Source organism: Papio anubis, chromosome 7, assembly GCF_008728515.1.
Source record: "Papio anubis isolate 15944 chromosome 7, Panubis1.0, whole genome shotgun sequence".
Classification (NCBI taxonomy): Eukaryota; Metazoa; Chordata; class Mammalia; order Primates; family Cercopithecidae; genus Papio; species Papio anubis.
The window spans coordinates 125,977,941-125,992,258 of record NC_044982.1 but is presented as its reverse complement, the minus strand read 5'-3'; the positions used below and the strand labels follow the sequence as shown (position 1 = coordinate 125,992,258).

The 14,318-nt window shown below is 47.2% G+C and overlaps 2 protein-coding genes across 2 annotated transcripts in view; one reads left to right on the top strand and one right to left on the bottom strand.

The window, feature by feature from the left end:
• The window catches only part of CA12 (carbonic anhydrase 12), a 60,146-nt gene extending 58,110 nt beyond the window's left edge, over positions 1-2,036 (bottom strand). Inside the window, exon 1 of the mRNA XM_003901034.4 lies at positions 1,226-2,036. Within this exon, the coding sequence (XP_003901083.1) occupies positions 1,226-1,310 (85 nt within the window). The 5' untranslated portion in view covers positions 1,311-2,036. The remainder of the gene's footprint in view (positions 1-1,225) is intronic.
• Positions 1-14,318, top strand: part of LOC110743693 — a 31,003-nt gene that overhangs the window by 1,192 nt on the left and 15,493 nt on the right. Inside the window, exon 2 of the transcript XR_004185133.1 lies at positions 7,575-7,753. The gene's annotated coding sequence lies outside the window, so the exon portion shown is untranslated. The remainder of the gene's footprint in view (positions 1-7,574; positions 7,754-14,318) is intronic.

Genomic DNA, 14,318 nt, shown 5'->3' with positions numbered 1-14,318 from the left:
CAGAGTGAGAGGAGCAACCAGCTATAGGAAAGAGGGCCAACTAATGGCTGTTTCTCCCTTTTGTCTTGGAGCAGTTTAGATTTCCAGGGAAACTTTGGTCTCAGTGAACCTTGCGTAAAAGGAGGATACATGTAAAGTTTGTGGTTTTAAAACCTGATATTCACTTTTACATCACTCCTTTCTCCCACCTACCTTCTGTTTCTCCCTGACCAGATGAGGGAGATAATATCAAACATATCATGCCAGCTAGTTGATTGGAATTTAATTAAGAGTTATCCAAAGCCTGGCTCCCCTGCCCTTCCCCATGGGCATCGTGACCTCCAAGAGAGGAGGCTCAGAGCTTTTATGCTGCTGAGCAGGACGTATTTCCCACCACTGCTGCCTAGCCAGGAAGAATCCATTTTCGGCCATTAAAATCACTTTCGGTCCAAAATCACTTTCTTGTTCCAAAAGATTAACGAACCAGTCTTGGCTGTACACCTTAGCTCACTGGCCCCGCGTGAGCCTACAGTTCGGGTCCCCCCTGCCACCTCCTCCTGCCACCCCACTCACTCAGCCTCCACCCAGTCCCTCAGCCTCCAGTCCTTTGGGATTTAGTGTTCTAATTACAATCAGAAATAAGGGGTGTGTGTGTGTGTGTGTGCGCGCGCGCGCGTGCATGTGTACGTGCACACACATGTACGTTCAGCATAGTAGAGCCCTCCTGGAGAAAAACAATGATTAAGAATGGGATGCATCATCCCTTTGACTTGTAGGTAAGACTTAACGGTAAAGATCCTGTTCTCCAAAGAAAAGCGCCTACCACTGTGTGCGGATTCTGCACAGGGGCACAGCAAACCTTTCTCTGTGCTTACCCCACTCAGAATGCCACAGTCACCTCTCTACTTTCAAACGTGGATCGGGGGAACACTGTTTTAAATCTTGTCTTTGCATCTCCTCCCTGGTTAGCAAGTTCGCAAGCCACATCTTCAGAGCTGGCGGTGCTCGGGAGTACACGCAAACATTTTAGCACTAAATCTGCGCCAACCGCCACTAGAAAGCAAAGTGCTTCCAGCCCCAACCTTAGCAAAGGAAAACGGAGCATCCTTTCTTGAGACTGTACTATTTGGTACTACACCTTCCCTGCTCCCCTCAGCAAAGATTTTACTTTATCATTGAAGAGCCTTCAGTCCAGGGGCGGCTGAGCGCTCAGGAGTGTTAGGAAAGAAGCAGGCGGAAACTTTACCGTTCGCTGGGGCCGGGCTGGAAGGCTGTTCCTTTAAGATCACCAGCAGGAGCACGGCCGCCGCGTGCAGGCTGCTCCGGGGCATGTTCGCGGGCTCCTGCAGGGCGGGCGCGGGCTGTCCCGGGGGCTCCCGGTGGCCGCTCACGCTCCAGCCGCACACAGGGACCGCGTGCGCGCAGCCCGGGTGCCGTGGCGAGCAGGTCCGCCCTTCGCTCTCCTGGCTTCCCCGGGCTGCTTTTATGGAGCAACTCAACCCCAAACACTGATGTCATCGTGCGGGGAGGGGGTAGGGGAGGAGAACGCCCTGCCCACCGGAGGGCTGGCGCCCCAGATTCTAGGTGAGTTGTAGCCTTGACTTCAGCCGCGCTCTGCGGGTCCCGGGCGCTCCTCCGGGCCAGGGCTGACCTGGGAACCCAGTTCTCCGAGGAGCTGCTGGCAGGCGTGGGTGAGATCCGCCTGCCTCACATCCAGAAGGGTGCGTCTAGGGATCCCGTCAGTGGCATGCCCTTGGTCTGTCACTGGTCCTGTAACAGCCCACTGTTCACCTTGCCCGCTGCTTAGACAGAGCCCATTTATCAAGACAGGGGAGTTGCAATGGAGAAAGTAATTCACGCAGAGCTTGCTGTGCCAGAGACGGGAGGTTTTCCTTCGTTTGTTTGTTCGAGATGGAGTCTCTGTTGTTGCCCAGGCTGGAGTGCAACGGAGCGATCTCGGTTCACTGCAACCTCCGCCTCCCGGGTTCAAGCGATTCTCCTGCCTCAGTCTCCCGAGTAGCTGGGATTACAGGCGCATGCCACCACACCCAGCTAATTTTTGTGTTTTTAGTAGAGGTGGGGTTTCGCCATGTTGGCCAAGCTGGCCTTAAACTCCCGACCTCATGTGATTCACCTGCCTTGGCTTCCCAAAGTGCTGGGATTACAGGCGCCCACCACCACGCCCGGCTAATTTTTGTATTTTTAGTAGAGACGGGGTTTCACCATGTTGGCCAAGCTGGTCTGGAACTCCTGACCTCAAGTGATCCGTCTGCCTCGGCCTCCTAAAGTGCTGGGATTCCAGTACTCAAATCAGTCTCCTCAAGCATTCCGGGAGTTGTTTGTTCGTTTGTTTGTCGAGATGGAGTCTCCCTCTGCAACCAGGCTGGAGTGCGGTGGCGCGATCTCGGCTCACTGCAACCTCCGCCTCCTGGGCTCAAGCGATTCTCCTGCCTCAGCCTCCTGAGAAGCTGGGATTACAGGCACGTGCCACCATGCCCAGCTAATTTTTTTGTATTTTTAGTAGAGACTGGTTTCACCACGTTGGCCAGGCTGGTCTTGATCGCTTGGTCTCGTGATCAGCCCAAAGTGCTGGGGTTACAGGCTGCGCCCCACCTCTGGGAGTTTTTAAGGAGTATTTGGGGGGTAGGGGCTTGGGACTTTGGGAGTGCTCATTGGTCAGGTTGGAGATAGAATCACAGAGGGTTTGAAGTAAGGTTTTCTTGCAGTCTTCTGTTCCTGGGTGGGATCCCAGAACTGGTTGAGCCAGATCACACAGGGTCTGAGTGGTGTCAGCTGATCCATCCAGTGCAGGGTCTGCAAAATAGGTTTTACAATAGTGATGTTATCTCCAGCAGCAATTTGGGAAGGTTCAGACTCTTGCAGCAGGGCCCCTAAACCATAATTTCTAATGTGGTAACTAATTGACTAGTCTTACAAAGGCAGACTGGTCCCCAGGCAAGAAGGGGGTCTTTTCAGGAAAGGGCTATTAATGATTTTGTTTCTGAGTCAAACCATAAACTGAATTCCTTTCTAAGGTTAGTTTGGCCTGTGCCCGGGAATGAATGAAGACAGCATAAGGGTTAGAAGAAAGACTGAGTCATTTAGGTCTGATCTTTGTCACTGCCATAATTTCCTCAGTTATAATTTTTGTAAAGGCTGTTTCAGCCCTACTCAGAATCCCCCAAGCACAGTGCTATTTGGGCAAAAGCCTCCTTCACGCTTTTTTTTTCTTCACGTGCCCGTCTGGACTTGGCACAGGTTAAGGAACTGGACAAGACAGCTGTGCTCAGATGAGTTCAGTGCATCCTGATTAGGTTCTTACCTTCCAAGTTTAGATGCAAAGAGATGAACTGAGAATAGGAGAACAGCACAGTGGGGTACACATGAAGAGCTTATTACAATTCCCCCTAGTAACAGGTAAGTAGATGGGGCTCATGCTAGTTCAATACATCATTCCGTCCTCACTAGGAAGCTGGGGGAGAGGGTTCCTCTTCTGGGGTGGCAGCAGAAAAAAGGGACTTACATTATTTACTGAGGACCTACTGTGTCAGGTACTTTTTTGGGAGCTCAGAACACAATACCCCAGTACTTGGCATGCTGAGTACTTTGAACTGAAGGAAATGAAAAGGCCCCAGAAACAAGGTCTCTCTGTCCTTCTCCCATCCTCCTGTCTCCTTTTCCTCCTTCTCCCGCTAAGTGAATGGTAGAAAGCAGAATCCCTCTTCCCCAGGCAGCTCATAGAAACTAGAGCCCCTCTCCTCCACAGCAAGCCATAAAACCCAGAACGGTCACTCTCTCCCCTCTCCCTTTTCCCTTAAAGACCCTCATTCGGGAGGGGTCCTGCCCCACACCCAGGAGAAAGCAATGCTACACAGAGAGGTCAAGAAGAATCGGAACAGACAGGCCTTGCTGGGTTCCCCTCAGTCTATCACTATGAGATCACACCCTTCTGTCCAATCACATTTCTACACAGCCATCTACATTCTTCCTCAAACCTAAGCAGAAACACAGTTCTCCCTGAGTCTTTGGGTCTTCGTTTCTGAAGTCTCTTGTGTCACATAAAACTGAGATAAATACAGTCATTGTGCTTTTCTCTTGTTGGCCTGTCTTGTTATTTGAGTGTCAGCTGTGACCTTTATGATGGGGGAGGAAAGGGATTACACCTTTCCATCCCTACAGGCTGTGCTAGATCTTGTGTATCTTGGTCTGGCTCAGTGTCCAAGCTCTGTTTCCAGTGCACATTATCATCACCTGTTGCTCACTTCTGCCTACTTTTCTCACAGGTCTGAATGCTTTGAAATGTGTGCACGCCACTATCCAGTCATATACATGTGCTTCTGATGCCTTTTATATTCAGCCCATGTCCAGTTGTTAAGTCAAAAGTCTTCTTAACCTGCTGCCCCTAATACCCGCTAAATCTTCCCACTGCTGTTGCCACCACTGTGGTCATTTGTGCTTCTGGCTTCCCCAGGCCCTCCACGTGTCTCTGCACTGCTGCAGGTGCCAGGCTCAGTTTCCTCCCCTCTCTATGATTCTACCCGCTGCTGCCTATGCATACTGCTCAGGCCACACGGGCTGTGGAAGGGTGTCCACCCCAGTCCTGGTACAGGACCTCTGGGTTTGTGACCTGGCCCATCATGCCCTCTTCTCTTGGCCACAGCAGCCAGACAGGCCTTCTCTGATCTCACATCTGTGCTGACCCTCAGCCTGTGCATACTCTCAGGCCAATCTTACTGACCAATGAAGCCACTTGTCCGTGGTGGGTTTGAAGGGATGGAGTAGCTTCTCCTCCAAGAGCCACCAGGAATCAGATGCCACCCACATTTCAAGGGGTGTTACTGCTCTGTCCCTACCAGCTCAGCTACTGTGTGGGTTAATAAAGGGCTTTGAAGTCTCCTTAAGGAAGTTGTTACAAAGACAATCTTGTTACAAGCGCTTCCAGACCACAGTAGGCTTAGGGATAATCTTTTCTGCCTGATAGAGAGCCTCGAGTGAGCTCTGGAGTGGTGCAGGAGTGTTTCTCTTGTTCTGATTTGTCATCGAGGGCAGTCTGTCTGTTTAGAAGATTAAATGGACTAGAGGAACACAGCTTGGGGAGAAACCGCTGCAGGCTCAAAGAGGCAGAGACTGAACCTGCGGAGGGGAAATCACTTGTTGCGCATGTCACAACCAGTTAAAAGTAAACTAGGCCATGCACACACATCTGGCATTCCCACTCCAGGTGTTCACCCATCATGTCTGTCTAAACATTAAGTTCAATGTCTCCTTGAACATGTACCTCTAAGTGTTCTCCAGAGATCACCAGAGATGGAGAGGTTAAAAAGGCAGAAACAGGTGGACTTCATAGACCAGTAAGGCTAGATTGTGAACTAGGTTTCACAGACAAAATGAACAGGGCTGAGATGTTTACTGCATGTCTGTGTCAGAAACTTGGTTAATTAGTAAAGAATGGATAGCAATTAAAAGGGAATTGAGCATGTAAACTGAGACCCAGTTGCCCTAGTGCTTTGAGAGAATTATTATTATGAATGGAACGACTACAGGTATTCAAGTTGAATGTCAAGGATCCCCCCTGACAAACAGCGCAGACCCAACCAGCTTAGGTTCCCAACTCTGGGAATCCTTTGTCTGCTTCCTGAGGCTTGTGCAGATGAACATGCAAGGGCTTGCTGTGCCACCATCAGCTGGGGCTGTTGTCAGCCAATAAATAACCCATTGCTCAATGAGTTAGGGTAGAAAGTAGACCTTCTGCACTCAAAATGTGGCAGTTGGCCACCAAATGACATGCCTAGACAGGGAATGGTACCCCCTAGGATGTTACCATCAGAATAGACATGAAGGTGAGGCTGGTGAGTCAAGGGGCAGAGAAGCAGGAATGAACAAGGATTTGGTGTTAGGAAGTCTGGGCTGGCTGAAGTGCCTGCCCCACCACTTCCTCAATGGCTGACCTTGACAGTGATGCAAGCTTTCATCCTCTGTAAAGTGACGGTTTAATCCATACCCCTGGGTCATCATAGAATTGATATATGGTTGGAAGGTGATAAGGCCAGTGAACATTTTCTTCATTCATTCATTCATTCATCTTCTATGTGCCAGGCACTATGCTAGGCTCTTGGAGAGTGCACAAACATAAAACAAATAATCTCATGGATAACTATATAATTACAACTCTAATAAGTGCAATAGAAGGTTGAGACATAACTGAGAGGGACCCACTCTGTCCTGGGGCGGTGAGGAAGACATCGTCAGTGTAAGGATTATGTTCTATGACTTCATAAAACCTTTGAAATGCACAGCACATACCAGGCTCTTCTTTCCCAAACCTAGTGCCATTTGGTGGCATTTGCCCCGACATAGCAAGTTGTTAGCCTTTCAGGCATAAAGGTTAGGGTATAGAGAATTTTGTTTCTTAAGGTGATAATTTTATTTCTTAAGATAAGAATGAACTCTTCAAATGGTGTCACTCAGTTGGGAATGCACCTTTATATGGAGCTAAAGAAAGGACTGCAGAGAGGAAAATGGACATTTATTGCACCTCTGTTTGCCTGCCACTGTGCTTGGCGCTTTATTCTTACAACAACCTGCAGGGATAGTGTTAGGTTTGCCATTTTATAGATAAGGAATCTGAGGCTTGGAGAAGTTGAATCTTTTCTAGTTCATGAGGAATCCAGATGATTTTGTCTCCAAGGCCCAGGCAAACCCTTTTCATGGCTGTCCTACAGATGCCTCAGATTGGTATGTTTTCTTACTGGGTGCCTCTAAGAGGAGGATTCTCTAATTTTCCTTCTTTTCTTTTCTTTTTTCTTATTTTTTTGGACAGAGTGTCTCTCTGTCACCCAGGCTACAGTGCAGTGGTGTGATCTCTGCTCACTGCAACCTCCGCCTCCCGGATTGAAGTGATTCTCTTGCCTCAGCCTCCTGAGTAGCTGGGACTACAGGCGTGAGCCACCACGCCTGGCTAATTTTTGTATTTTTGGTAGAGACGAGGTTTTACTACGTTGGCCAGGCTGGTCTTGAACTCCTGGCCTCAAGTGATCTGCCTCCCTCAGCTTCTCAAAGTGCTGGGATTACAAGCATGAGCCACCATGCCTAGCCTACAGTTCTCCAATTTTCCAGATGCTGTGATCGTTTATTTGTTGATCAGAGGCACATGTACCAATTCTAGCAATCAAATAATGTTCAGCAGGGAATATGGCTGTGTCTGAGGGACCAAGGGACCCTGTATCATACTCTCTGATGAGTGGATAGAACATTTGCCAAAAGGAGAGCTCAGAGCTTTGAATCGACACAGGTCTCAAGCAAAGGAAGGAGAATGTGAGCCATACCACATAGCTCTTTTGTTATATTAATGAGCTCTGCTTTGACCTAGGAAGGCCAGACAAGACAGAGGCAGAGAGGGAATGGGGAGGAAGGGAGAAGAGGGAGGAAGGAAGGGAAGAAGGAAGGAAAAGGCCACATGGTATCCTTTGGGCAGTGGCTGAGGGAACCTCTAGGCCAAGACTCACATAGACCTATTGATCTGGGTACCAAAGTCTGTGTTTTAAAATATAGCCAGTTTTGTAGTTTTATTCACATTTGCTTCTTCCCCTTCACAGTAACGGCTTGGAGGCATAACCCCTGTGTGAACCCTGGCTGCCCTGCTCGATTTCAAGCAGGATCAGTTGGAGGACAGTGTGACCTGGAGGAAAGGATGCCAGGCTTCTGACTCTGCCAGGAGCCAGCAGTGGAACGTCAGCAAGTCTTTTACCATGTTTCTGCTTCTGTTTTCTAATCCGTAAGTCGGAATAAGAATGTCTAACTCCACACAGGGTTGGCAGTGGGAGGAGGCCGTATACGTGGGATGAGAGCGCTATGGGAAAAACAATAAATAACGGCATTTGTCCTACATAAGATGTCACTCCTAAGAGTGGACTGCACAAGAAAGGAAGTGTGTTTGAGCTCAGCTTTGGTTTACTAATCTAAGAAAATTAAAACTGGATTCCAACAAGGGATTGTAAACTCTCACCCCATACCTGACACCAGTTACCACGATGACTCTCGTCTGCTTACTTGTTCCCTGGGTCCTTCAGCTCCTACTTCTGTTGAGGGGGGAATCACAGCTCTTCGCTGGGACTTTTATAATGCACTCTGCGTGATTAATTTAAACATAATAATTCAAATTTCTATGCACGGGGAAACTCAGCACTTTATGTGAAGTAAACCTTGGTGCAATAGTGTCACCTCTTTCCAGGTGCATTATTCACAATGTCATGGTTAGCTGACACTCAGACATTTAGGAGATATAATTAGACTGTAATAGCTTAAGGTTTCTCACAGCCTTCTCTTTTTTCACACCTACTGGGGAACCCACTCTCCTCTAGCCTCAGGAATGTGGTCCATAACCTTCCTGTTCTTCTTGTTCTCAGTCTGAAGCACTGTCCTCTCCCACCCATCTTCTAAACCACAGTGTATTCACGGGCCACATTCCAGTGAGCTCACAAGTGCCAACCTGAAGCAAGTAGTGCTAATATCAAGTCTGACAACTTCCGCTTGGAGTCAGGCAGGCAGAATGGTATAGGGGGCAGAGCTTTGGCATCATATGAACCCGGGTTTTGAAACTCAGCTCCACCATTCACCACCCTGTGTGACTCTGGGCCACTGAACCTCTTTGAATCTCGATTTCCTCCTGGCTAAAGAGATGAGAGTCCAGCCGGGCATGGTGGTTCATGCCTATAATCCCAGCACTTTGGGAGGTCGACGTGGGTGGATTACCTGAGATCAGCCTGGTCAACATGGTGAAAAACCCCAACTCTACTAAAAATGCAAAAATTAGCAGGGCATGGTGGCCCATGCCTGTAATCCCCGCTACTCAGGAGGTTGAGGTGGGAGAATTGCTTGAACCCGGGAGGTGTAGGCTGCAGTGAGCTGAGATCACGCCATTGCACTCTAGCCTGGGCAACAAGAGTGAAACTCCATCTCAAAAAAAAAAAAAGAGAGAAAGCAAAAAATAGAGGGTCCTAGAATAAGTATACCCCAAAGGGAGAAAGGGAGGAATACATTTAATCAGCTAGGCATATGAAGAACTTAGCATGGCGGCACGTAATGAGTACTATGCAGCGGTCTTTGTCCTCTGTAGAAACATCCTGACTGGATGATCCTTCATGCTGTTTCTCCGAAAGTTCCAACCCTGGTTTGGGCAACTCCATCAACTTCCATGAACCCTCAGGGAAAAATGAGTAGAGACTTCCAGATATCCCTTTCCCCCACACATTGGCCTCTTATAGAATGTAACTTTGGTCATAACAAACCGAGTCTTACTACTGAAATAAGTTGAAGCCTTCTAAACAAGTAGGCTTAGAACCTCTTTACCACAGGAAATGCCTGATCAGTGGAATTTTGTAGCTAGAAGGTATTCCTGAGCCCAGAGATGCCACATACTATTGAAATTATTAGTAATTTCCTCTTGCTTGGGTACTCAAGCTCTCTACCATTGCAGGAATTCATGAGCTGACTGCTTCATTTCAGGTGCTTCCAAAGAAAACTGACAAGCCACCCCCAGTTGCCTGCATTTTAGTTTGCATTCATCTCCACTGGGTGTAGGGTGATAGGAGCATGTAGCACAATTCTGCTTCTCTTCCAGCTGGAGTTTGCAGACTGAGCCAGGCCACCTTGTGTAGGCTCTAGTGACTGACAAGAGCTCAGTGGGCTGGAAGCCTAGTGCAGTTAACACTGCTGGCTTTGTAGCGTGGACAGGTGAAAGCCAGTAAGCTTCCCAGTAGACCAATTGAGCTGCATTGCCTCTCTGGCCAGAAGCCAGCCCTGGCAGGGATCCAACTTCCTCTCAAGCGCTGAGCAAGGGCTCAGGTGTATCTGGTGGCTGGCAGAGCAGGTGGGCAGCCAAGGCTTCATAGTTCTCACCCACAGCAATTCAGCTAGCGAACTAGAGACACTTCCCCAAGGAGACACAGTGTGGCAAGCCCACTGAAATGAGTAAAGAAATCTTAGCTACAGAGTTCCTTCTTTATGCCTGCGCCACTTGAAATGAGAGTTTGGGTCTCCTTTTACTGTGATTAAAACTGGATGATTTATGCTGGCGTCTCCATTTTTTGACACAGCTATGCAAAACTTTTTGATCTTACATGTCTCTGTTTTCTTTACTATCCAGGATTTTGTGGACAGTAGAAATGATAGCAAGATATAGTTCGAGTTCTTAAAGAATGTTCGAAGAATCAGAAAGTTCAAACCCCAGAAACTTGGCCTCTCTTTGCAAACTCTGTTTCCCCTGAGGACAGTGGTGAAGGGGAAATACCTCCTTAACTCCATTTTTATGACAGGGACTATGCCACTTAATCCCATGAACATTTGTAAAATTATTTAGAGACATTTAGGAACGACATCAGAGTCCATAATTACAAAGTGTATTGGTGCTTGTAACTGTAGAGACGTTTGCTTTTAGTGGGGGCATCAGACCTGTCTGATAAGAAGGCTTTCTGGGTTCATATCACCCCTGAGATATCCCAGTTCATAGGAAAGAAGTCAATTCAGAGGCAGTGAAGGAGAGAAATCCCATTATAATAGGTCTTACATAACTAGCCGTCAGCAGAAGGAAACTGCTAAAAACTGGGGGAAAGGGCACAGAAAAGGTATGGAAGGAGCGGTGCTAACTTGCAGCCATTGTCCCAACAAGAAGGAAGGTGCAGGGAAATGAAAGATAACTCCGTGGCCTCCTCCAGGGCGATGAGCAACATGGTGCTTTTGTGAAGATTCCACCCAGAGCGTCTGATGCTGGGTAAAGCATGACTGGCCAAGACTGGAAACTGGAAACAGAATTTTTTTTTTTTTTTTTTTTGAGTCTGAGTCTGGCTCTGTCACCCAGGCTGGAGTGTAGTGGCACGATCTCAGCTCACTCCAACCTCTTCCTTCCAGGTTCAAGTGATTCTCGTGCCTCAGCCTCTCAAGTAGCTAGGATTACAGGTGCTTGCCACCACGCCCAACTAATTTTTGTATTTTTAGTAGAAACAGGGGTTCTGCCATGCTGGCCTGGCTGGCCTCAAATTCTGGCCTCGAACTCCTGGCCCCCAGCGATCCACCTGCCTCAGCCTTCCAAAGTGTTGGGATTACAGGCATGAGCCACCGCACTCGGCCTGGAAACAGAACTTTAAATGTTGCACTGAAACAGGGCAACATCTCAGCCAAGTGATTTTTATAAAAAGTTATTAACAGAGAACTTTTAAGAGAAAAAAAAGCCTGATAATCCATCCTACCAGATAATGACTCTTCATTCTTACATGTTCCCTTCTTCTTGTCCATGCCAACAAAGAAATTATACCTGGTTACTATGGAGAAAAGATACCCTACTGGATATACTACTTTTTAAAAAACTAACATTGGATTATAAACAGTTTCCCACATTTCTACATAGTCTTAATTATTTTAACATTGATAAAATCTTAAGACAATTTCCAAGAAGTCATGAAGCCTGGAAAGATTAGTGATTTGAAACAGGGAGTCAAATTTCTTGAGTGACTTCCTCTAGAAGATCAGGGAATTCCTAGAAGAGCAGCAAAGCTACAACTTGAAGGATCCAGATACAGACGACAATAGGTAGACTGTTGGTAAGTCAGTGGCTTGATGGCTTAATGGAGACAACAACAGGAGGCGAGTATACCCATAGGGCTGGCCATGCTGGGGAAGGGAGCCCGCTAGAATGGGTCCAAGCCCATAGCCAAGACCAGAAACCGCCATAGTGGCGGTCAAGGAGGCTTCATTCTAAGTCCACATGCTGAACAGTGCTTCATCAGCAGACTCTCTGAAGAAGCTTCTGCACCTCAGAGCTCCCAAAAGAGATCAAAAGCCATGACCAAGACCGAGGGAAAGGTGGGGGAGTTGTGGGAGCTGGACACAAAGGACATTTAACTCCTTGTCCCACTTCCAGCAGCTGCCAATCATCCTCCTCCCACTCACTCCTGGCTCTCTTTTGCTCTCTTCTCTATTTTTTTTTTTTTTTTTTAAGACAAGGTCTCACTCTGTCACCCAGGCTTAAGTGCAGTGGCATGATCATAGCTCACCGCAGCCTCGATCTCCTGAGCTCAAGAGATCTCCTACCTCAGCATCCCGAAGTGCTGGGATTACAGGTATGAGCCACTGTGCCCAGCCTTCTCAATTTTATTTATTTCTGTCCCTTTAACTGACTCCATCCCTCAGCCTGAAGAATCAATGGGCTGTGGTCTTTGGTTCCATACTCTACATGCTGTCCTGGGTGATCTAAGGCAGAGGTCAGAGCAGGAATGAACTCAGATATCACGGAGAGATTGGTGAGAGCATTAGGAAGTTAGCAATAAAGATAGTGTTCTGGGGAACACGGTGACATTTTTACTTGTTCCACTTCTGTATTGTTTGGAGATTTTTTAAATGGCAGATGTGTTGCAAACTAAAACAATTACATGAAATATATTTTTTTTAATTGAAGGAGGCGAATGTTTTGTTTTCTAAGAGAAAGAAAAGAAGCTGTCGATAGTGCCAATAAAAGCAGCAGAAAGGTCACTCAGCGCATGTGCAAAGACAAGGTCTTGGACAATGAGTTCTGCAAACCACAGAGTGCACAGAAACTAGAAGCCAGGAAGAACACCGAGATGTGAGAAACAGTGACTGAATGATATGAGAAGGGCCATTTAAAGACTTTCACAGAGAGGACAAAGACAGAGAGCAAGAACAGAAGGAGCTCCTAAGATTTAGGGAACTCGAGGCAAATAAATGGAATAAGGGCTAAGCGCAGTGGCTCATACCTGTAATCCCCCCACTTTGGGAGGCCGAGGTGGGCAAATCACTTAAGGTCAGGAGTTCAAGACCAGCCTAGCCAACATGGCGAAACCCCATCTCTACTAAAAATACAAAAATCAGCCAGGTGTGGTGGTGTACACCTGTAGTCCCAGCTACTTGGGAGGCTGAGGCAGGCGAATCACTTGAACCCGGGAGGCAGAGGTTGCAGTGAGCCGAGATCACACCACTGCACTCCAGCCTGGGTGACAGAGCAAGACTCCACCTCAAAATAATAATAATAATAATAATAATAATAATAAACAGAATAAGGAGAGCAGCCATTTCTGAAGCCAGGAGGAAATGTTTCAGATGGAGGGGAGCAGGCAAAAAAGAGAGACAAGAGCAGTGAGGAGACAGCCATTAGATGGCACTGCAGAGAAAACCGTTTGGAGTTCTGAAAATTTTTTATTGTGGAAAACTTCCCAACCCATATAAAAGTAGAGAATACATACCCAGGAGGTGGAGCAAGAGGATTGCTTGAGCCCAGGAGTTTGAATCCAGCCTGGATAGCAGAGGGGGACCCCATCTCTTAAAAAAAAAAAAAAAGGAGACAGTATGGTTATAATGAATCCCTATATATGCATCACCCCTTCCCCAGATTATTTTGAAACAAATTCAAGACATCACATTATTGTGGTGGCTCTCAAATTTTATCATGCGTTTGAATCCCCTGAAGGGCTTGTTAAAACATGGATTGTTGGGCTCCACCCACAGAGTTTCTGATTCAGTAGGTCTGGCCTGAGAATCTGCATTCTAACAAGCTCCTGTGTAATACTGATGCTGCTGATCTGAGGGCCACGCTCTGAGAACCATTGTAGTTAGAATTTCACCTACAGATATTTCTCTTTAAAAAGGACTGCCCTATTTAGACATAATCATGATGTTATCAGCACACATAAAAATCAATAATAATTCCTTAATATCATGTTTTCCCAATTATCCTCTAAGTGTTTTTGTTAACCAATTGTTTGAACTGGGATCCAAACAAGGTCTATGGATTGCAATTGGTTAATATGTCTCTTTAGACTCTTTTCCTCTATGGGTAGAGTTTGAATGGGCAGCATGAGAGACAGTCTGAGCAATAGTTGAGAGAGATGTGCAGATGTGTGTCATGAAAACAGTATAGGCCAGACATGGTGGCTCTCACCTGTAATCCCAGCACTTTGGGAGGCTGAGGCAAGCAGATCACCTGAGGCCAGGAGTTCGAGATCAGCCCGGCCAACATGGGGAAACCCCATCTCTACTAAAAAATACATAAAATAGCCAGGCATCGTGGTGGGCGCCTGTAATTCCAGCTACTCAGGGGGCTGAGACAGGAGAATACTCAGAGGCTTGAACCCAGGAGGCGGAGGTTGCAGTGAGCCAAGATCGTGCCACTGCACTCCAGCCTGGGCAACAGAGCAAGACTCCATCTCAAAAAAACAAACAAAAAAAGCACAAACTTTGGTTTGGATCCAACCTCTACCACTTACTAGAGATACATGAAGACAATGAAGATAATAAGTCTATTCATGGACTACTTTGACAATTATATAAAAATT